Genomic DNA, 23,701 nt, shown 5'->3' on the forward strand with positions numbered 1-23,701 from the left:
TCCAGGCTCTGAGCTGTCAGCACAGAGCCTGACATGGGGCTCAAACTCACAGATCGCGAGATCATGACTTGAGCTGAAATTGGACACTTAATCGACTGAGCCACCCAGGCTCCCCAATGCTTTAATCTCTTTCAAGTACTTCCATGTACATCAGCTTCCTCACAACTCAATGGGGACACAAGGAAGGTATCCCTACTTTACAAATAGAACAACTAGGGCACCTGGGTGGCTCAGTCAGTTGAGCGTCCGACTCTTGATTTTGGCTCAGGTCATGATCTCACGGTTCAGGAGTTCAAGTCCCACGTTGGGCTCTGTGCTGAGGGTGTTTAAGATTCTAAGTAAATAAATAAACTTAAAAACAGAACAAAACAAAAATCAAAAAGAACAACTAACATACTCAAATAATTAAGGTACTTGATGTGGTTTCTCAGCCAGGGTTCTCAACCCCTAGACTGTAGTTCTATACCAGATTTAGGTAATGCAAAGTCAGGGACACATAAAATCCTAAACACAAACCCATGATCCTCACAGGGAAGCAGCGGAATGATGTCCTTCCTAACCTACGTGGTTATTTTCATTCATCAGCATTCCCACAGAAAGGGCAAAGAGTCTTCCTTCCCCACCTTCCAGGATAGGTTTGAAGCAAACCTGCTGCTGTTCGCTGCTGCTTGAGATCTGTGGTCCTACAAAAACATCCATCTTTGGGAGTAAAAGCACTCGACTTATACCTATATCCAGCCTGGGGGTAGGTCAGTCAGTGACAATGAGGCCAATATTCTGAGAGTCTCCTAACAATATTAACTACCCAGGGACTAGAGAGTTATCAGCCTTAGCTACTGCAATATGTAGTTCAGTGAAGATACACAGACTTTGTCTCCCTGCGCCTCCCCCCAACCCCACTCCACCCACCGCAGCCTCCTCCAAAGGGAGGGAAGGGTAGAGAGAGGTGAGGCATGTTAGATTTCCTGAGATCACATTAAAGAATTCAGATAGCAAGAGGAGAGCTTTCTACAACTGAAATAGAAGGTGGTAGCAAATACTGGAGTGCTTCAGAACCAAGAGTTTTTCATTTCTTGGTTAACTGCCTCAGTCACCTTGATTGTTTAACCTGTGGAGACTGGTCTGATCTGAAAAACAAGTGAAAAGCCTTTTGATGGAAAGCAATTTCAGAACTGCAAGGAACCTGGCATATGCAACATACATAGCCTCCCAGAGGTCTACCCCAACACTCTCAGATCTAAATCCCCTCTTAGACTACAGCTCAGCAGGGCTGGGTGGGATTACCCTTCACCTGAAACCTAGCTGGTGTTCCTATCCACTACACAAAACCTTCTCCCGTCCATTGGAGAAAAGTGCTGCTGTCTCTGCTGCATTCACTTCTTTTCAAGGTCCCTGAGAGGAACGGGTCCAAGTCAAAACTTGGAGGAACCCTGTGGTCATCTCCAGAGCTTTTGCTCACCTTCCATGATGGAGATGTGAACAGCTCTTCTCCGGGTCCTAGGGACACTGCTCAGCCTTGGGCCATGGGTTATGGAGGGACAGCTGCGGCTGGGAACCATCCCTGCTCTGAGGTTAAATGAAAAGAGAACTGTGTTAATTCAGTGCACACAACAGATGGGATCAGGACTCAGAGTTGACGAGTAGCTACTAGAATTGCCTGGCTCTGTTAAGTTTGTTTGTTTATTTAAAAAAATCTTAAAACTTTTTTTTTTTTTTTTTTGTCTTTAGTCCCTGGATCCCCATCAGAGACACTGCTTCAAACTCATCCACATCCTCATATCCCAGACCCACCTGAACCTTGCTTTAGTGCAGCAGTGGTGCCTCTGGTCTCTGGGCAGGATTGTCAGGGAGTAGAGCCCCAGGACTCCTGAAAATGTGCCTGAAAACCCATATGGCAGCCTCCTCTGACTTCTGACAGAGACCGCTGCTCCAAGGGGTGCCGTGTGAAGGCAGTAATAATGCTCCCAGAGGTCAAGCTGGTTGATGAACCCTAGCTATCCTGGCTAATATTCTTTCTGGATCTTATTAGGTTTAGGAGATATGCATGATGTACAGTTATACCTGAAGCAAGGATCTCAAAACTATTTTAGACCTAGTGAGACAGGACTGTGGGGTGATCCCTGGCTTTCTATAATTGGTTGATTCCAGAAACAAGGCAATCTTGCATTTTGGACATGCCCTCCGTGGTCTATGGCCACTTTTAGGATTTGGGAGGACACAGAGAAGTATCCAGGAAGGTGGTACTGGGTACTGTGCCCTCCCTCGTTCTTCATCAAGGCTCAGGGATACCAGGGTTAGACTGTTCCCCATGCTTTTAATGTTTATTTATTTTTGAGAGAGAGAGCAGGGCAGGGGCAGAGAGAGAGGGAGACACAGAATCTGAAGCAAGTTCCATGCTCGGAGGTGTCAGCACAGAGGCCGATGCGAGGCTCAAACTCACGAACTGTGAGATCATGACCTGAGCCGAAGTCGGACACTTAACCGACTGAGCCACGCAGGTGCCTGGACTGTTCCCCATGCTTTTAGCTAAGATGGGGAACTTTCCTATCGTGTTCTCCTTTCCCTTTTGTGAGCCATTGTGCCCAGAATGGTCATAGTACTGGAACTGCTGCCTTTTTGGAGATTCTGAGATCTGAACTGCATCTTGTTTTGGGGGGAAGTCCCTGGCAGCCTACCTGTGTATTTCTGGTGGCTCCCGTTTGATCTTTGCACTCGACTCCATTACTTCCTTTGCAACTCGGCCACTATAAATAGTATAATAAAACAAACAGAAAGGGATTAGACGGTGTTCCAGCACTGGGCTCCTGTCTAAGATTTCAGATACTTTGGATGAACTGGGCAATGGCCATTTTGGCCTAGTCCTTCCCAATGTTTAGGTCACTGAAAAAGGCTGGCTTGCTAGGTTAAGTTCTTACATGTCCTGATAGCTTAGCTTAGAGAACTATCTCTGGAGTCTTTGGTATCTTCTATTTTCATTTAGAAATGATTGCTCATTGTCCAGCATGTTCCAGAAATATTGCAAAAAAAAAAAAATCTTTAGACAGACATGAAAAGAATCACTGGTACAGTTCTTATTTCACTGCTGTTGTGAGGGCAGAAGAAGATATATATTTTAAACCCTGCAGACAAACTGTGGCAGGGAAGGAAAGAAATAGTCAAAGGGTTAGGAGACAAGGAGAATTGGATAGAAACCTCAGGCTTTTCTGGAGGTTCCCAGTTCCTTTGTTCTCAAGGATAAGGACCACTGAGCCACTGTTCTCCAGAGAGGGGTCTAAAAATAGGTCCATAACAGTTACTTACTGTCACTATTTACCTGTATCGAAACCGGCTCCCTTTAAAGAATAAATTGCTGCTGGACACTGTGCGGACTTGGCTTGACTTCTCCAGCCTGCAGCAAGGCAAAGTCCAGTGTGACAGATGGCCTGCAACTGCTTCATGGGCTAAGGCAGCGTATTCCCAGCTCCTTCCAAAGGCTACTTGAGGAAACTCTTCAGGAAAAGGACCTTCACAGTCTGGCTTGTCTCTGACTCTCCTTTAGGACCTGAGGGTTTGCTCACAGCCTCAGTGCTGGGGACAGTCATGTTGAAACCCATTTTCATGTCAGGAGAGCGAGGGCTCCCCAAGAGTGCTTCATGGGGTTGGCCAGGGGGACTGAGAATAAATGTTAGGGGTGATGGCCTGGGGGAATAATAGAATGCTGCCTGTCAAATCCCAGGCCACTTGTTAGCAGTATGACCTTGGGCAAATTTCTTTTTCTTCCTTAGTTTTAGTTGTTTTATCTACAGAATGACAGAGCTGGGACTACTTGACCTCAGGAGTCCCTTCCAGTCCTAGTATTTGATGATTCCATGTCTGGGTAATTGTGGGCAGAGGAGAGAGTAGGGGCTGTCCTCCCTATTCCATTTCCCTCTTGGAGAGTCCTAAAGTAGGTTATCATAGTAAAGACTCTAAGAAGTCCTGAAATGGACAAACTAGCTTAACTTTAATACAAGTTCGATCTTTTATTTGAACTTGGAATCATCCCTCTTCTCCCAGAATACCTATTAATATCACTTTCAAGGCTGTGGACAGCTGGTGTGGAGACTCTGGAAGACCATGGGCACTGTAAAATATCCTCTTAGGTGACTTCTTTGATCCCAGATGGCCCTCTCACCCTTAGATAAAGGAAGCTGAGCAGAGCTGCCCAGAGTGAGGCCTCCCAACCCAACTGACTCAGCTTACAACATGCCCTGAGGTGCCTGTAGTGCTGATCTAGCCAGGAACTGATCTGGGTCTGAAGCCTCTGTCATGAGCAGGCAGTCAGTATGTAGGGAGTTGTCCCCAAAATCCATGAATAGCAGTTCCTGGGAGACCATGTGCACCTGTCTCAGGGCTCTGTGAGGCTGTAAGCCTACTTGCCCTCCTGCATGAACATGTCCTTGAGTCTGACCCGGCTTCTTTCAAAGCACTGGCCAAAGGCAGTGCCAGGGATTTGTGTGTAAAACGTGCTCAGAGTGATGCCAAAGTGGCTGCTGCTAAGACTTGGCATAATTGGGGATCTGACCCAGGCTAGAGGCTTTTAACACTTACTAGAGAACATCAAGTAATCAGTAGAAATATGAAAAACAGCTTCAGTTTCCAGTGTGGGTCTTGGTAGGGCTAGTTAAGTGTGGGGATTTGTTAATAGAAGGACTCAAACTGAGTTTGGTCACAGGTTCAGAAGCACAGTTCTGTTCCCATGACACAAACAGAAAAACAAAGGTCTCCAAAAATGGTGCTGACATGTTTTTTTGGCTTCTCTCAGACAGCCATGGACTGAATAGGAGGGAAATTTGACCATGTGGCAGCCTTTTCTGAGTGTCCTCTTCTTTAAATGAAAGAAGCCGACTCAGATTATAATTCAGGCTGCCCATTCAGTTCATCCCTGATTCTGGTATCAAATGCATAGAAACTATTAAGCAATTCAGAAAGCCTGCCCAAGAAACAGCCTCTGGAGCTGTGGCCCTAGATGAGGGAGGCCCAGTTCTGCCAGCCCACACCCCGTAGCAGCCAGCAGGCATCAATGCCTTTCCCTGGGGAGGAGGATGGTGCCCCTCTAGCTCAGAGCAGTTCTCTCTTCAGGGTCCTGGAGGTTACTGGAGGGAGAACTATGGCTTGTCAGAGGCAGAATATACCACAAACTTTGTCTTATGTTTTCCTGATTAAGATCTAGCTTATTAAATCATAAATCATTGCATTCTATTTTAAAAACAAGACCAAGGGTTTTAGTGAAACAATTATCTGCCATCACCCCAGTTTCTTAATGGGCTATTTATTTGTTCCCTAATGCCTTTATAACCACTTTCTTAAAGAAAATAGCACAGAAACCTCATATACTTTACAAATCCTGTGATAATAAAAATTTTTGCTTTTGCCCCAAAGCTGACTTTTCACTAACAGATAAGTCCTTGCCATTCTTCCAGCTACCCCACTCAGGCTCCTGGGCACTTGTTCTGTCACTGGCACTACCTCTGGCAGTGGCACACTGGGAAGGTCCGGCATCAACCCCAGCTCAGCACTAGGGCACCCACTGGGGAGTAAGCCCCAGAGTTAACCCAAGGCTTAGGGAATTGCCTGGGCTGCACCTGCTGCTCCTTCATGAAGCGTTGTACTCTGGGCCTTCTATGGCTCTGAATGGCTCTGCAGGGCCAACCTGATTCAAGTCAGGTACCCGTGAGCTATTTTTGGCCCAAGTTTTGCCCTGAAAAGACCCCTCACTGCTTTGCCACTGGGAGCTGTGCAAGGACATCAGAAGGTAGATCCCTCGGGTATCTCTGCTGAAACACATTCCTTAACCTCAGCTCTATCCATCCTGGGAGTACAGACATCCAGAAAGGGGTCTGTTTTATTAAGGAGGGCCAGCCTTGTCATCTTATGTCTCCTTTCTCAGTGTTTCTCAAATTTTCCTGCCCATCATTGTTTCTCAAATTATCCTGCCCATCATTCCTCTAAAAAGTAGCTTTTATGACTCTGGCTCTGATAAAGATAGTCCCCATCACATGTGTCCACTCACTTGTAGAAGGCTTGGTTCTCGATTCCACATTTCCAAAGGTGCTTGCATGCTTCTGGAGTTGGAGCAAAATATGTGAGAATAATTTTCTTTTCCTACAAAAAAATCCCACATAGAAACAGCTGAGCGCAGGTGGAGAAGCGAAGGATGAAGTAGGCCAGGACCCTGAACCCTGGGCTGTCTGAGGGCTCCCCAGGACTTCAGGAAGAGGTTTCAGATAGGGGAAGGGACTTCCTGGCAGCTGGCCAGTTGGACGAGAAGGCCTGCAGGACCCACTGGGCAGAGCTCAGTTCAGTGACTAAGTTCACACTGGGCAGGTCCAATCACAATAAGCCTCAGCTGCCACAGACTCAAAACCAAGAGAGCCCTCACCAGAGAAAGTGCTCCTGTCGTCTGCATTTTCTACTTCCTTTTAAAAAGTTGTTATCTTGGAATGCTCCTAAAGAAGCAAAAGAATCTTTCACTGTCTGCATTTCTTGGAGGTATGGAACCTCCGGGTGTCACTAGCATCCCTGAGGAAGTCCTGGGCTCCAGGGCCTGGCCATTTCTCCATCCCTCACCTCCAGGTCTCTGCTTCTCATTCAGGTGGCTTAGTTCTAACCTGGATATGCCACTTTGGTTGAGCCCTGGCCATTAGAAACCACCCAGTGCCCCAGCCCTCCCTGAAGAGAAAGAAGCCAGCACTCACCTCTTTCTGACTTACGTATAAATAGAAAGTCTTTCCTTCAAATTTCAGCTTGGTCACCTCATTCCTACAAGCACAAAGAGAACACCTGTCACCTTGTCGTGGGCTGCTTGTTCACAGCTAAGTCTCGTAGATGCACAGCCCACCCTGACTGGAAGGGGCTCCAGGCACAGACACAGTTTTAGCCAAAATTAGAACTGAAACAAGACAGCAGCGCAGTGGCTTTAGAGAACAGTTGCTGAAACAGTTCAATCCACAGTTTTCTGGTCAATCACACCATAATAATAGGGTGATAGGAGGATTTCGGGCTCATCAACAGTGGCTGTAAAAGGGAAATGTTTGTATGGGAAGTAAGTCTAGGTTGAGAGGTCCCGGGCCATTTCAGGATTTGGTTCATAATGCAGGGGCATTATCTGGATGGGACTGTCAAATGTAAGACGCCACAGGTAGCTGATGAGGCCAAAGTTCAAGATACAGCAAATAATGAAAAACAATGCAACCAGGTTCTGAGGGAGTTGAGTCTTTCAGGTGACTGTGCCACTGGATGGAAAATGCAGTTTAATGCAAACAAATGTCAAACGATCTCAGGGAGGGGGGCAGGGCAACATACCAAAGAGAGAGAACAGATTACATGGAACAGTCATGCAGCGTACTGACCAGGAAAGGGGCTTAGGGGTTTTTGTAGAAAAATCCTTGAAGCCACCAGCCCAGTGAATGGCTGCAGTAAAAGAGGCAAACAGGATACTGGGGTACGTCACCCGCGGGACAGACACAAATCAGAAGAAGTGACATGGTTACTGTACATGGCACAGCTTAGACCTCACCTTCACATACTGCTCTCAGCCTTGGTTACATTTACAAAAAGGAAAAATGACGGGGGTCTTAGGCGGATGTCCCTGAGAGCCAGATAACTAGGCCTTAGCATCGATCACTCCTTACTTCTCTTCCATTTGCCTGACATAGCTGCCCTTTGGAGCCTGAAGGCCCTCCCATCTCACTGGGGGGTGGAGTCCTTATTTTTGTACCCAACTGGGACCCCCAAGAAGGTCTGATCAGGCCTATCTGTCTCCACTTCATTTCTTCCTCTTTGTAATTTCTAGGGAGATTTCCTCAATATCTTAGGAAGTAGCAGAAAGGTAGTGAGAACCATGTACCCAGTTTACTACTGGCCAAAACTGAGGGGACAGAGGAAGGTCACTTGTTTCCTGGAAATCATGGGTGGGTAAGTATGAGAGCTCGCAACTCTGACTACCAGTTCTGAGCTAATACAAGCACATGGTATACCTTCCTTGTTTGATTTCCCTCCCAATCAATCAGTCACCCTCATACACATACAGAATACAATAAATATCAGTTGATTAATATGGAAAGGAACACACCGATCATCCAGGCTTCAACAAACAAGATAGGAAAGTGGGAGAGTTTCTACTGGAAGTGAAGTTGGGTTTTACATCTATTATTTTAAAATTGAGACACAATGAAAAGCAGACTTCTTGAAGAAGTGTGATATGAGAGAAGCCACAGAATGAAAACTTTGTGGAAGAATCAGGTGAGCATCAGGGCTTCTGGATGGGGAAGGATACTTTAGGGACTCGAGGTCCCTGAACAGGTGTGTCCTACTTGTTTCTAGCTACACATGCCTCCTACCAGGGACCTCATGACACAGGTGGCCTGGTCAGAGTGTGGGCCAGGATCTGGGCCATCTAAGGAACATCAGACAACCCAGCTATATCTAGGAAGCAAGGGTTCCTCACTGGGAGAGCGGTGCCCTGACCCTACTCATTGTCTTTTTGTGAAAAGTATTTTGTTGGACAGCAGACCCCAAATCCTCACCATTGTCACCCAGAGAGCACAGTGAGTGGGCCAACTTCAGAAGGCCCAGCAAACAGATGCGTTGTTTACTCAGTGCAGCAAACTGCCTTGTGAAGTGGCTGTTTTCCTGGGGGAATGGGACCTGGGTGGTCATGTCTGGCAGTGGGGGGTGGGGGGGCAGTTTCACTAGCACTCTGGTTGATGATCAAATTACCATTGTGCACAAGAGCAATGGGGTTGGAAAGGTGGTGTTTGTCCACAAGCTTGGTGGGGGAGCTCAAGAGGACACAAGAAGATAGACACCTTGCAGCAAACCCCAGTAGAGAGCTCGCCAGGAAGCAGCTTTGTCCTCAGATTCCCCATCAGCTCTTCTGGAGAAGGCAAAGGAATGAAGACAGGAGCAAGCTTCCCCACCCGAGCTCTGTTGGGTAAGGTAAGCCATTTGTTCAAGCCCATGGGAGGAGTTGTCCAGCTTAGACTCAGCAGTCTAAGGCCAAAAAGGTACAGAAATCACAGGGGCTTAGTACAACATACAGCATGTTCTGATGAGGCTGAAAGATGTTTGCATGGTCCAGAAAAGGAGCCTCCAGGAAAGCCAAATATCCATCAACAAGCCAGTCTGTGCTGCATCGGCTCCCAGATCCATTTAGAATAGACCCTGAACTCACAGGGTGGAGAGGAAGCAGTTCAGAGTAGCTTCAGCTGAGGTAGTGGCTCTTAGCTGCTAGAAATGGGAGTGGAGGAAGGGAGAGGGGAGCAAGGGTGGGGATGTGACTCCTGGAGGCTGAAGACACCTACGGCCTAAAGAGGGACAGAAGGGAGATAGAGCAGCATCCATGCTTGTGCAGGCAGTGCCCAAAGTGGGGCTTGGCCCACGGAGGGTGCAGGATAACTTCTATCTGCCCCAGGGGTGAGCCCCTCCTTCTTTAGGCCAGTGGGTAAGGAAGTAAGCACCCATGCGGATGCAATGGCCCTCAGTGGGGGACAGTCCCAAGGACTTTGCTTCCCTAACATTGGCTGCAGCCCCAGGTCTTTCATCTTACCTAGAAATCACCCTCCACACTCTTTGTCTCTCTGGAGAGACTGTTGGCTCTCAGGAACACCCCTTTGGAAGAACAGGATCCCTAGGCAGAGACCACTACCTCGATCAGTTATCATTATGGACACAAGGCTTTGGAGAGGGCTCAGAACCATAACTGCCCAATCACAGACAAAGGACGTGGGAACCATAGCCCTCCCCATTTGGTGACGTATAAAAAGCCCGTTTTGGAAATGAAGATACTCACCATTTAATGAAGTGGACCCTCTTGTTTCCTTGCAGAACGACAAACCCAAAAGGAGTGAAGGCCAGAAATGCAGCATTTCCTGACACATCCTGCAACACAGAAAGACCTCTCATCAGGATGACATAGGCATGTAGGTGAAAGGGTGAGAAACGCAGTTGTTCGTCAGTGATACAGGGTTAATGCTTGGGAGTAGGTCACAGAGGGAGGAGCACTTGGATATAACAGGCAAGCTACTCACCTTCCCTAAGCCTCAGTGCCCTTAAATGTAAGTTGTAACTAATCTTAGAAGGCTGCTGTGAATATCCAAAGAGAATGGCAAGCCCTCACACATTGTAAAATGGTGCAGTCACTTCGGAAAGCAGTTAACTTCTTCAAATTGTTAAAAAGAGTTGTTATACGGCCCAGCAGTTCCACTCCTAGGTACCCAAGAAAACTGAAGACACACATTCACACAGAAACCTGGATGTAAATGCTCATGGTAGGATTATTCATAACAGCCAAAAAGTGGAAACAATCTAAATGTCTATCCGTCAACTGATAAATGAGTGAAAATGTGGTGTATACATATAGTGGGATATTACTCAGCAGCAAGAGGGACGCAGTACTGATACCTGCTATAATGTGGATGAATCTCGAAAACATCGGGCTAGGTGAAAGAAGCCAGGCACAAAAGATCACATGTTGTAGGATTCCATGTGTATGAAATGTACAGAATATGTACATCCACAGGGACAAAAGATTACTGGTTGCCAGGGCTGTGGGGAAGGGGAGATACATAGGGAGCGACAGCTAATAGATACAGGTTTCTTTTTTGGGGAGATGAAAATGTTTTAAAGTTCGTGGTGGTAATTGCATAACTCTGTTACTAAAACTAAAACTACTGCATTACACACTTTAAAAGGATGAGTTTTACCATATGTGAGTTATATCTCAAAAAAGCTGTTGAGAGACAGAGAGAGAATGAATGGCGGTTATTATTACAATGGCCCTACACACTGGGCTCCCTCACACAGTTTAGCTAATGAAAAGATATGAAGCAAGCAGCTATGGGGAATAGCCACGGTCAATCCTGTGGTGCCTGAACCGTCAGAGGCCTCCTGACCACTGGTCACTATCAGTTTGTACTGGTTACTCTCAGTTTGTAAATACCAGGCTTGAGGTTCTGCCAAGCCAAGAGGGGAGAAGCTGTACGTCATGGCTGTCTCACATGGGAAATGAGCGCCATGAGGGCCAGGCTGGCATGGGGCACAGAAAGCAGGTTGATGGATTGTGCTCTCTCTGAGGAACTTTCTTTGCGATAGGGACCTGAGGGGAGAAACTGCTCTGTCAGTGTGTGAATGTGCTCAAGTGGCCAGAAAATTATGCCAGGATGTTGGTCAAACGTGCATGTAGGACATTTGTCTGAGCCATAGCTCATATGGTGCAATAGGGTCAGGCACCTAGTATGAGGCATCCAAGTGGGGGCTGTGGCTGTCAGGCTTTCCTAGTTTTTCCCACTTTCAAGTTTTGGCTTCTTGGCATACATACTCAGTCTGATCAGGTCTAAGAATAAAAAGCGGGCCTGGGCAGGGCCCCATGAGCCTTGACCCAAAGAAGAAATGCAGTTTTGTCTTAAAACTCTTTAGAGTAAGGTTCCGGGTATGAACATCTGGGCCCAGGGAATAAATTAAGTATATGTTTTGCAAACATTTCCACTTAATGTATTGTTAGTATTGTCCTTTCCTCAGGATCTACTGTGACCCTGACATTTGGCTGCAAGCACAATGTCCTTCAACCCAGGGGCAACAGCAAAAAGCTGTTTAAAAATAACCTGAATGGAGATACTGTGAAGCCACAGGGCTGGTTTTCCTCCTGCCTGTCATCAGTCCTTGGTGGTGGTTATTAATACCTGAGTGCCAGCACTGCACAAAAACATGGTCCCTGGCCAGGGCACCCATGCTAACCCAGCAGGTTTGCCTATGTTGGATACATCTGCCCACTGTGCAGGCAGGACCCAACGAAGTCCAGGAAAAAAGACAGAGACTTGAGAGGGTGGAAGCCTTGCCTTATTCATAATCATAGGACAGGCTCCAGGAAATATTTATCAGATGAATATGTAAGACAAGGAGGTGGGCCAGAGGGGCTGGGGGTAGGGGAGTACACATGTGAGCAAAAACAGGAGAGGAAGGCACAGGTGCAGTGGAGGTAGGGAGGGCAATTTACAGTGTCTTACAGTGTCTAGGAAAGGCCTAGAAAGAATGGGTGGAAGGATGGAAAGAAAGGGTCAGGTCAGCAGAGGGCTGTGGGTGGCTAGAAATAATGGGTAAGGAATAGGGAGGGGAAAGGCTTCCACCTGCTTCTTGCACTCCTGAACCACGCGGGTAACAGGGCAGAGGAGCACCTGTGCCGTGACCATAGCGTCACGGGTCCTGTGTCAGGCCACGCAGACCCAGGCTCTGGCTCGGCCCCTCACTGCCTGTCCCTTCATTTCTCCATGTTTCACATTCCTCATTGTAAAATTAGGGTTGAGAACACTATCTACGTCTTAGGTTGTGCTTAGTAGGCACTCAGTACATGCTAGGGGCCGTGTTGTTAATACGAGTTTGTTGCACTTAATACAAAATCTTTTTTTTTTTTTTTTTTATGTAGTATTTTACTATTTTTCCTGACACTGATGGATTTAATTTTTGCTAGTTAGGAAATGAGGGTGTGGGAAGTTGAGGCAGAAAGAGAGAAGTCACTCAATGTTGGGGGCCCATGGAGAAGGGGGATTTGGGTGATCCATTTGGGATTTGGGGTAAAAGTGAAGCAGGCAGAAGAGGAAGGAGACAAGCTGTGACAGATTCCTGAGGGTCGTCCCAGTGACAGGCCTCTCTGGCCATAGCACAGAGAGGGTCCTCCCACAAGCTGAGAAGAACTGGCCAGGCTGTCTGTTGGCACAGTCCATCTGAACCGTCCAGACACCTCAGGGCTGGCCTCTGGGTGAAGGCAGGTGTTGGAGTTAAAGGAGGAAAAGCCACTCCTGACCAGACTGACTGATTCAGAACAGGGAGCAAACTGAGAATAAACCTCAATCAGATGCCACATCATTCCAGTAAGTAATAATAGCACCTTGAGCAATCCCAATCCAGTCTCTCACATGGAGAGATCAGTTTTTCAAACTGCTTCCAATGCAATGTTGTGGATGAGGGCTGCTGCAAAGCTGGGCACCTGTGTGTCTACAGGGGCCAGGGCAGCTGGAAGGTTTGCTTCTTATCTGTGGCATGTGAGGAGCAGGACCTGGAATTACAGAGAAAAGCCTCACATCTGTACCAGCACAAAAACACAAACAGGTAGCCACGTAGACACCTTCTCCAGAGCCTTCCCAGTTTCTTCCACTAACATGTTATTCTCGTAAGCCTGCCCATGGGATTTGTGTGCAAAGGACAAGTTATATGACAAGAAGAGAAGGAAATGAGGACGAGGAGAGATGTGACACAGAAAGTGGTAACCTGTTCCTCAGATCTTCCGTGTTATCAAGCTGGAGGCTATCTTTCCTCTTTGTTCCCTTCCCATCCCAACGAGATCAGGACCCACAGGACTGAACATTAATGGATCCAAAAGGTGGAATAAAAACTTGTGTCTTGACAGCCACACAGCAGATATTGCCAGCCCCGTTGTACATCAGATAATGGTCTAAAGTATTTGGTTCACTTCTACAGTTGTGAGGTACGAGATTCATTTTCAGTTTTTCATCCTTGTAGAAAGAGCTTCATTCTTGGCTTAGGAATTTAGCCCAGCTTCTTATTTGCTCTGTGACTTAACTTCTCTGAGACTCAATTTCCTCATTTCTCAAATGAGGGCCATAATACATACTTTAAGAAATACTGCTTCTTTCTGATTTTAGGGTGATGGCCTAAATAACTTATTGCCAAAACATGGCCAACAGTGGTTTTTCTTGGAGGGGCTGGATTTGCACAGAGTCCTTTCACATGTTCAAGTAGAAACCACCATGAAACTCGACATGCATCAGTTCGATGTCGTCAAAGGCTCACCCTAAGATGATAGCTCTGCCCAGAAAAGGATTTTTGGAAATCACAGCAACTGACTGGTTCTGGGAAGTAGGGACATCTGGCCACCTTTGCCCAGTCCGCATGGGTTCCACCTCGGGATACAACGAAGCAGCCTTCTGTCTACTGCTGCCCTGGAGGACATCCTGGGTATGCCAGAGTCAGAACCAGGGCATTCTTTCGAGATCATCCAATCCCCTCTCTGGAGTATGACTTAAACTAATTCGATATGGGTAGATGAAACCTCTATTTTAAAAACCTCAGGGAAGAAGATTCCACATGGTCTTCCACACACTTACGCCCGTCCCTGAAAGCTTATAGCTAGGAACCTTATGTTAAATCACTCATGAAAATCACCCAGTTTTAGTATACTTAAACATGGTCCCAAGAAACTACATAGAATGGAAATTAGGAGGCAGCCCTTTAAGAGCCTTGGCATCACCCCATGAAAGATCAGAAATGGAAATCTTGGCATATACTTGCCATGTAAGTGGCTCTAGTCAAGTTCTTCATCTCAGCAGTAAGCCCACCATTCTCTGTACAGTGCAGCCAAGAGGGGCCCACTGGGGGATGAGGGTTAGTCCTCACCAATCCTTCTTTCGTCTGTTTCTCTGAGGTCAGAGGCAACTTGTCAAGATGGGGAAGGGGGTTTATTTAGAGAGGAGTCTAGGTGGCTGATTATGAAATTAATGATCCTATTTAAGGTCAGAGGAATGAAGCTGTAATTTTATTTGTATGGTTGCTCTAACCTAGATCCTGCTGAAATAAATTTTCTCCTGGTCTGTACAGGACAGAGATAAAGTCACTTGGTGAACTTACGTTAAATTTTTCTACGGTGATTTCAGTAGTGTCGTAGGTCCTCTACCAGAGTTGGTAGTGAGTCCTGCTTTGTTCCTAAATAAATGCCATCTCCCCAGAAGGAAGACCAGGAATGGTAACTGAAAAAGCAGAGCACTGAGGTGTTCAGACAGCCCTGGGTTCGAGTTCGAGTACTGCCCTTACCAGTAACTCTGGACATGTTAGTTGGTCCCTCAGAGTCTCAGTGTTCTTATCTTGAGGACAAGAACATCTTCTTGGCAGTATCGTTATAAAGATGAAATGAGATCATATATGTAAGTGCCTGGCATCTGCAGGCTCTCAGTAGATGGCACCTTCATGACTCATGATAAGGCTGGGTACAGGCTGGGTGTCTGTGATGGGTCTGGCTACTATATAAACCTCAAGAGGGTAAGAAGCCACAGTCTGGGCCTACAGGAGATCCAGGGCAAACAACCAGTCCCAGGGGCTCCAGGAAGGAGCAAGATGGTAGCTCCTGAGGTGGGAGAGGTATCAGAGCTGGAACAAATGCAGCACTGGGCTGCCAGGGGTTTGCTCCAGTCTCCTGCTCTAGGCTGTAGGCTTGGTCTTCTGGGGGCTCCTGTCAGGAGGAGATGGGGTCTGAGGGGAGATGCAGAGAGCTCAGGACAGCGTGTGCAAGTTCAGAGCCTGGGTATTACTGTAAGCCAGCCCGCTGCTGGAGCCCTCTGCCTGTCCCACCCAGAGTCGGTAGGATCTTGTCTTCCCGGTCCCAGGGCCAGACAAGGACACTTTGGGCAGAAAGAAACCATCAGTGTGGACAGGAAGAACAGCAGCTTCTTAATCAGTCCAGGAGAATAGAGCCCAGCTGAAGCCTTGTTCTACTCTCATTTAATTATCAAAACGATTCCTCTTCTTCTGTCCTCCCTAGGGCTGTGTGCCCCAGATTCCCTGGGCCCAGTAATTGCCTCTCTGTTAATAGAAATCATCGGTATTTATTACACTGAGTGCTCCAGCTTATTTCAGCTCTCCTTGTAGCAACATTAAGGCGAGTGCCTAGTAGCATATCACCAAAGTAACCCTACTTAATGACAAGAGTAAAGGCTCCTGAACCGTCCTTGCTCAGCAGGCCTAAGGAAAGCATGAGCTGCAGTTCAGTAGAGACAAACTGAGGGACCCTGTGTGGGGTCTGCAGCAGGGTCCTGGCTCTGGGTGAGCAAGAAGTATAGGGCCTGGGAACCAGGGATTGGAAGCCCAGTGCAATGATCGTGCCCACCATCTCCCCAGGGGGAGTCTCCTGGGGGCTTCTGTTCCTCCTAGATATATAACAACAGGGAAGTGACTTGAGTTCAAATTCTTGCTCTACTGCTCAGGGCCTTGTAAATTGTCTCCTGGAGCTTTTGTCTTCTTACTTATAAGCCAGGAAGAGTAAGATCCACCTCCCAGGGCTGACAGGATTAAATGAGGAAATAACGTGAAAGGATTCCAGGGGGTCTGCCATGGAAAGCATGCCACAAATGTTTCTTCCCTCCTTCCTTCTTTGAGTTGATGCTGTGGGGATGGAATGATGTGAGGGACTGGGCCTCACACAGTGCCTGGCATTAATAGGGGTTCCTTCCTGCAGCCTCTTCAGCCTCTGTGTCCAATAATGGGCAAACTCATCACAGATGGGGCTGAGCCAGGAGCCCCACAGTCCTAGGGTGCACATGGACTTGGGCTGGACACCAGGCTGGCTGCCACTGTAGCTTCCAGACCCACTTAGGCACATAGGTGGAGAATCCCACCCACCTCTGCTCAGTTGTACTCAGGTTCACTGTCTACCATCTATCTGCCCACTCTGCTGTCAGATGTCAGCCTCACCCAGGGACTCATCTCTGAAAAGGTGGGTGCCCTGTGTGGCCTCAAGGGGCCCAGGCAGGTTTGGAGGTGACCTGGCACCTTATGATAAAGATAGCTGTCTCTAGGCAGCTATGGCTTTTAAGGTCCTGAAGTGACTCAGCAGTTCATGGAGCACAGTCACTGAGTACCTGCTGTGTACCTTCACACAGGTGAGGAAAGCAAGGCTCAGAGAAGCCTGTGAGGGCCTCAGAATGCAAGAGATCAGTGCTGGAGCCAAGGTCAGCTGACTATGAAGCCCTCTTCAGTCCTATGCAGGCCCCCTACCGATGGTATCTGAGCAATTAATGGAGGTTAAACTATATCTGTCATGCAAGGGCAGTATTTAGGAAGCTTTGCTAAATCATTTGTAAATAACTATGCATCATCTTTCTTTTTTTTTGGTACGAACAGGCATAAATGTGTTTTCTGACAGTGCTGGCCCTCCTCAAGAACACAGGGGTTATCTGGTTGTAGGCTGTGCTGGTGAATAGGGAACTCTGTGGGGTGGGAAAGGTGACCAGGGTTTCTAAGTTGCCAGAATGTTCTAAAAGTTCTTATTTGAAGTTTCAGCATCAAATCCTATGTAAGAACAAGTCACCATCACCTTAGCAAGAGGTAAGGGATATGCAATTCTGCCCCTACATCACTGGATTCCTTGCTTTCTATTCTGTTCTTTTAATTTTTGTTGGAAACTTCTAGTGTTCCCTCACCTATTAGGAAGAAACGGTCAATGCCCACCTGCTCCCGTGGGATACTGGCTCCTTCAGATCAGTTTCAGAATCTGGTGGTACTGGTGCCTCTCCAGTACTAGAAAGAGAGAGGCAAAAATCCGGGGACACTGAGGCAAAGACCGGGAGTGTCAAACCAACTGGGATGTGGAGATGAAGTGGGGGGACACAGCCAGAGAGAGAGAGGAAGAGGCCATGTGTCTCCGCTGCTCTCCACAGTGACTGTGGCTGCTTAAGCTCTTCTCCAGAATGCCAGACACATGTGAGCAATTACAGAGGTTTCCTCTGGGCAGAGCCTCCCTGGCTGGTTCCTGTCTCACCCTCCCAGGCGCATAATGGAATTAAATGCTACTCCACTGCAGTTCCTCGCAGTGACTTACGCTATTGCAGTCAATAAAATCCGCTCTTGGAAAGAAACTAGATTACAGGTCAGGGAAGGGTGGGCAGTCTGCTGAGTGGCCTCTGATCATTCCCTGTGGGGAGACTTCCACATCCTCTCTCTTCATTTCCACCAAATTACCCACTGCAGCCAAAGTGGGGCCTCAGCTTTGGATTTGTTATTTAGATTGACTTTGCCTGGGACCCTCCGACATTGATGTGGCACCACAAAATTATGCAGCATGGAAGCCAGGGGAGTTTCCAAGAGGAGAGACATTTTTTTTTCTGGCATCTGTCACTAAAAGAGCCAATCAACCAGATCCTGAAGGTGGATGGTGCAGGCATGTGCTTCTTCCCTGCCTGTTGCCCTTGGGAGGAGGCAAGGTCAGTGGTCTCAGACCACAGGGGTCTTACCTTACATGGGTGAGGGTCCACTCCGTACGTCTCCAATGTCTGTGCTTTTCTTAAAAAGTTCAGCTCTGATGTTGCTGGTGTTTGACCACTGGAATAAAAGGAAATGAGATGACTTCAGGGTTTCCTGTTCTCTTAGATTCCTGAGGTAAACTTTCCATTAAGAAGCGCTCAGGGTGGGGCGCCTAGATGGCTCACTCGGTTAAGCGTCCGACTTCGGCTCAGGTCATGATCTCACAGTTTGTGGGTTCGAGCCCCGCATCGGGTTCTGTGCTGACAGCTTGGAGCCTGGAGCCTGCTTCTGATTCCGTGTCTCCCTCTCTCTCTGCCCCTCCCCTGCTCACGCTGTCTCTGTCTCTCAAAAATAAATAAATTAAAAAAAAAAAAAGCGCTCAGGGTAAGCCTTATTGTCCAATTTTCCCATAGAGTGTGTGCTCCCAGCCCTATTCTAGTACCAGCTTCAGAGACTCCTGTCTGGGGTTAGAAACTCAGATGTCCTCAGACTGAGGCCAGCTACATAATGAATGACATGGGGTATACAGTAGGGAGTGGTGGGGTTGGGGTCACTATGGCAAACTGGGAAGTGCTACCCCATCTAATGAGGGCAGCTGCTCCTCAGCTCTAAGACTGTAGTCCTGTGGGAATGCAGGGCTGAGCACCGCTGGATGTGCTTTTCAAAGAGCAGTCAGAGATACTGATTTCTATGTACTATTTCTCAATTTTAAATACTCCGGGGGCAAACAAAACACACTTGTAGGCTAACTGCAGGCCATGGGTTTCTTGTCTTGACTTATGACTGAAATACAAAGCAGAGACCTGTATATCTTGCTGGTGCTGCCCAACCCTCTTCCTTTACCAGCAGGGAACATGGGAATGGAGGGTGAAGAGACACAGCAGGAGACAGTGCTGAGCTCCCCAGACCACAATAGCGGTCTGTCTGCCCATGGGGTGACGACTGTGAAAGGAAGAAGGCAGCTCTGGTGCCCAGTCATCTGAGGAAGGGGTCTCTAGCATCATTCCCTTCCCAGCTACCTCATGAGTAGGTCCTTTCATGAGCTCCACACAGAACAGGTGGCAGTGTCTCATTGGCTGCCCTCAGGGTCTGGATCCCTGGTGGAGCAGACACACTCCTGCAGATGTTGGGTAGGTTTCAGTGTGAGGAGGGTTGGGCAATTTGTCAAGTCAACAGTGACTCCGATGGCTGGTGGGTGGTACTGAGCTGCTCATGTCTAAGTTCATTATTTGTCTTGAGTAATACTGGTAAGTGCAGGAACACAAGGAGGTGCAGGCCAGATTCTCCCTAGTGTCCTTCTGGATGGGTGTCATTCAGCACATTTATGTGCAAGTCTCCATGTTGCTTGTGTAAAATCTACCAAGAAATACATTGCACAATCTGGGCCTTCCAGGAGCTCATGTTAGAGGTGGAGGAAGGAAACACACATTTTCACATGCTAGTGATGCAGCCAGCCCATGCAAGTAGGCATTATGTTGACTGCAGATTCCTACATCTGCCAGAGCACCTGAGGTGCAGAGAAGGTGCCTGGGAAATGTTTGTGAGGCAGACAGAATGCTGGGCACCAGGAGCAGCTGAGAACCACTGCCCCTTCCAGGGAGCTTCTTCATTCCCTGTCTGGAAGCTGGAAGATCTTGTGGGCTCCATCCAGTCTTGGAGTTAGCCCAAACCTCCGGGGCCCTCAAAGTGGGCATCATTTCCTGGGGGATCCCCTGTCTCCTACTAGGTTTCTGGATGACTGTCCCCACTGCTCTCACACCTCCTAAAACCCTCCTGGCAGCGCCTCTTGGCTGTCCCAGGACAGCCCTGAAGTCTCCTTTGAACAAACCATGAGCCTTCTCAAAGGTCGATGTTTGTTCTGACCTTTACCACAAGGGGCCGCTGTTTCTCTAACAGTGATGGGAGGAGCCCTCCAGCTTGGCAAGGACACACCAGCACTGGGAGAGGGATGGGGCTGGAGAAGGATGGAGAGCTGCTAGGATTCTACCTCTGTTAGGTGTCTCCATTCCCCTGGGAGGGAGGGAGCCAGTCCCTGCCACACGCTCTGGGCAGGCGGTCTGCTTGCAAAGGCTAAGGAGGCTTTAGGGACATAATTGTTGGTAGAATATTCTGAGTGTAAGTGAGGATTTTGTGTTTTGGGGTGGGGGAGCTCAGGGAGTCAGGGTAGGAACTAGTTTAAACTTAATATTAACGCTAGAAATGTCTTTCCCCCCACTTCGGCATTATCCTTCCCCAGAAAGGTAGTTACACCAGCATTGACAAAGATTTCTAAAAATTGTAATGTACTAATATGTTTTATTTTACAGTGCTACAGTGTATATGGCCTTTTTCTTCATAGTTTATCAGTTTGGGGTATATGTGTTCCAGAATGCCACACAAAGTAGAGCCCATACACTCTATTGTTGCCTTTTTTTTTTCTTTAAATCAATCTTTGTAGAAAATCCTATTTCACGTGGGTGAAAGGACACATTAATGCTATTTTATGGAATGTGGCATATTCTGAAAAAACTAAGAATCTGAGGAGGACAAGCCCCCTGCTTCCAGCCTCTTCTCTGCCCCTTCCTTCTGTGCAGTGCTGTGGGGTTGAGTGAGGCAGTGCTGAAGACACAGCCCCTGAACCAAGAGCTCTCAGGGCACCCCCAGTGTTCATGAACTAGGCCAGCTCTGCACAGTCCCATCCCCTGACCCAGAAGCCACCTATCACACTGTCACAGACTGAAGGCAGAGGCTTGCCCATGTTTCATATGCCTCCTCTCACTTTTTTCTCTTCTGCTGTTTACGTTTTTTTTTTTTTTTTTTTCCTTTTCCCCAGTCCGTGCTTCTTCCTCTGTCTCATCATTTATCTTAGTAACGTGAATACTTTTCAGAGGCCAATCTCTCTCTGTTTTCCTTACAATGCAATGTCCCTCTTGCCCTTGGGCTTCAGCCTACTCTATAGGGCTTGGGGTTGTGCTGTCAGTGCAATGCTGAAAATGGTACATCCCGGAGTCAGGATGCAGCATGGGGCTTGTATGCTCAGGCTGTGGGGGACAGAGTGTCCTGAGCCTCAACTGAGTATCACATACCTGAGTTCTGTCTTGTGAATCTCAGCAATTTTCCTTTCCAGCTTCTCTGAATGTTTCGGGAAAAACTGGAACTTGGAGCTGTAGCCTTCAGGGTGTTTCCCTGGGTCATAATCCCCAATCTCCGCTTGCAAAAGGAAAGCAGAGTAAAACAGTTGTGGAGGTCGGTAAATCAGCACTGGTAAAGCAACAAGAGATGAACACACAGAGCAAAAGCCAAAGCACACACCACATTTCCAAAGAACAGTGGATCTTGAGTGTGGCTGTGGGTTAGATGGAGGGCGTGCTCCTCGGAAGAAGCATAACCCACCTTTGTTTTCCCAGATGTGCACCCTGGGGTGATATCAAGTCTAAGCAGAGATACCAGAGCCAAGCCTGTATTCTGTGGTCACCACAAGTAAACATCCAATAGAAAAGCAGAAGCTTGCATCACGGTCTTTATCTATTCAGCCTTGAGAAAAGGTCCTGGGATCATAGCTCTTGGTGGCAGCACAAGAAACCGAGCTGCATCAGGAAGAGAGAGCCTCTTGGGCCTGAGCCAGATCAGAAGTCTAAAGTGTCAGTTTTGAGGATTTTAGCAGGGACACATTGATGAAGAGCCATGACCCAAACTCAGAACTCCACTCTCAGTCAAAATCAAATCAAATCAAATCAAATCAAATCAAATCAAATCAAGTGAATATATTTGAGTAAATATTCATTGAGGGTGCCACTGACCAGGTGCCACGCCCCTCTGAGAGAATCTCAAGAGTAGAAGACTGAAACTGGTCTTTGAGTTCTGGAGCACCACGTCCTAAGGCTGATTTCCCAGCTTCCTGCATGGGGCGCTGTTTCTCCTCTACCCATGTAGAGAGACAAAGAGTCTATCCCTAAAGCTGCCAGGATCTCAGATCAGTGAGATTTCCATAGGGTAGTGTGGTGGGCCCATGACACTCTCCACAAAGCAGATCAGAACCCAGTCCTCTGCACAGGAAGGGCTCCACAGGGAACATCGTGCCTATGTTAGGAGAAAGTATGTTAGAAGTGCCAGCTGCTTTGTATTTGTCCTTTCTCTTTTGTTAGTGAGAATCACAACCAGGGCCTGTGCGAAATCTTGAGGGGAGAATAAATATTAAGAGGAAAATGTGCCCTCCTCTCACAGCTGAATATTGTACTTGTGCACAAAGCTACTCATTGTGTCTTCCAAATTACTTGGGAATTTCTATCGTTCTGCAAGAGACTAAAAGCTTCCCTGGGCCTACAGTCCAGAGTGACCTTGAGCCATGAAGTCATTTATTATGATTTTATTTAGAAAGTTCCAAGTAGAAAACATCAATATTGGACATCAACTACTTTTTTAAAGGAAAAAAAGAAAAAGAAAAAGAAAAATTCAATGTTGTGAGGGTAAAACTGAAGGAAATAATAGAGTTTAAAATCTCACTTAATACCAGGTTTTCTCCTTTAAAAATGAAAGGGGCCTCTTTGGGTAGCTTAGAGTTGCTTAGCTCTAGTTGGGTAGCTTAGGTAGGCACCTTCTAGAGTTGCCGATTAGGTGATTTTTTTAAAAATAGGACTCTCAGGGGGCGCCTGGGTGGCGCAGTCGGTTAAGTGTCTGACTTCAGCCAGGTCACGATCTCGCGGTCCGTGAGTTCGAGCCCCGCGTCAGGCTCTGGGCTGATGGCTCGGAGCCTGGAGCCTGTTTCCGATTCTGTGTCTCCCTCTCTCTCTGACCCTCCCCCGTTCATGCTCTGTCTCTCTCTGTCCCAAAAATAAATAAAAAAAAAAAAAAACGTTGAAAAAAAAAATTTAAAAAAAAAATAAAAAAAAAATAAAAATAGGACTCTCAGAAGTCAAACTTGCTATGTGTTGACTTTTACATTCTTTTTCAAAAAAAATTTTTTAATGTGTGTTTATCTTTTTTTTTATTTTTTTATTTTTATTTTTTATTTAATTTTTTTTTTGACGTTTATTTATTTTTGAGACAGAGAGAGACAGAGCATGAAGGGGGGAGGGGCAAAGAGAGAAGGAGACAGAGAATTGGAAGCAGGCTCCAGGCTCTGAGCCATCAGCCCAGAGCCTGACGCGGGGCTCGAACTCACGGACCGTGAGATCGTGACCTGAGCTGAAGTCGGACGCTTAACCGCTGCGCCACCCAGGCGCCCCAATGTGTGTTTATCTTTGAGAGAGAGACAGAGCTCGAACAGGGGAGGGGCAGAGAGAGAGTGAGACACAGAATCCAAAGCAGACTCCAGGCTCTGGGCACCAGCAAACCCCCCCAAAGAGCTTGAACTCACGAACCATGAGATCATGACCTACACCGAAGTTGGACGCTTAACTCACTGAGCCACCCAGGTACCCCTGACTTTTACGTTCTTAACACAGCTATTGTATTTCTCTTAACAGATGAACTGAAGTTTCTTTTTGGCAAGCATTTCCCAGGTTCTCTCCACAAAGTAGCTTCCTGGAGTTCACGGATTTCCAATTAAGAGTTCAAATTCTTTGAAGGAAACTTCATGATTTTAGTGTAGTCCTGAACAATCTGGGGACAGTTCAGGCCTAAGGACTAAGGGAAGCCTTAGAAGTGGCACTCAGGAGCCCCTGTACTTCATGGAAGGAGA

General features: G+C 47.3%; 1 protein-coding gene across 1 annotated transcript in view; it reads right to left on the reverse strand.

The window, feature by feature from the left end:
- FRMD5 (FERM domain containing 5) overlaps positions 1-23,701 on the reverse strand; it is a 38,923-nt gene that overhangs the window by 6,771 nt on the left and 8,451 nt on the right. Inside the window, exons 3-10 of the mRNA XM_049613528.1 lie at positions 21,108-21,231; positions 18,033-18,120; positions 9,812-9,900; positions 6,732-6,780; positions 6,032-6,123; positions 3,314-3,388; positions 2,676-2,744; positions 1,460-1,566 (exon numbers count right to left, since the gene is read on the reverse strand). Of these exons, the coding sequence (XP_049469485.1) occupies positions 1,460-1,566; positions 2,676-2,744; positions 3,314-3,388; positions 6,032-6,123; positions 6,732-6,780; positions 9,812-9,900; positions 18,033-18,120; positions 21,108-21,231 (693 nt within the window). The remainder of the gene's footprint in view (positions 1-1,459; positions 1,567-2,675; positions 2,745-3,313; positions 3,389-6,031; positions 6,124-6,731; positions 6,781-9,811; positions 9,901-18,032; positions 18,121-21,107; positions 21,232-23,701) is intronic.

This window comes from Panthera uncia (genome assembly GCF_023721935.1).
Source record: "Panthera uncia isolate 11264 chromosome B3 unlocalized genomic scaffold, Puncia_PCG_1.0 HiC_scaffold_1, whole genome shotgun sequence".
NCBI lineage: Eukaryota > Metazoa > Chordata > Mammalia > Carnivora > Felidae > Panthera > Panthera uncia.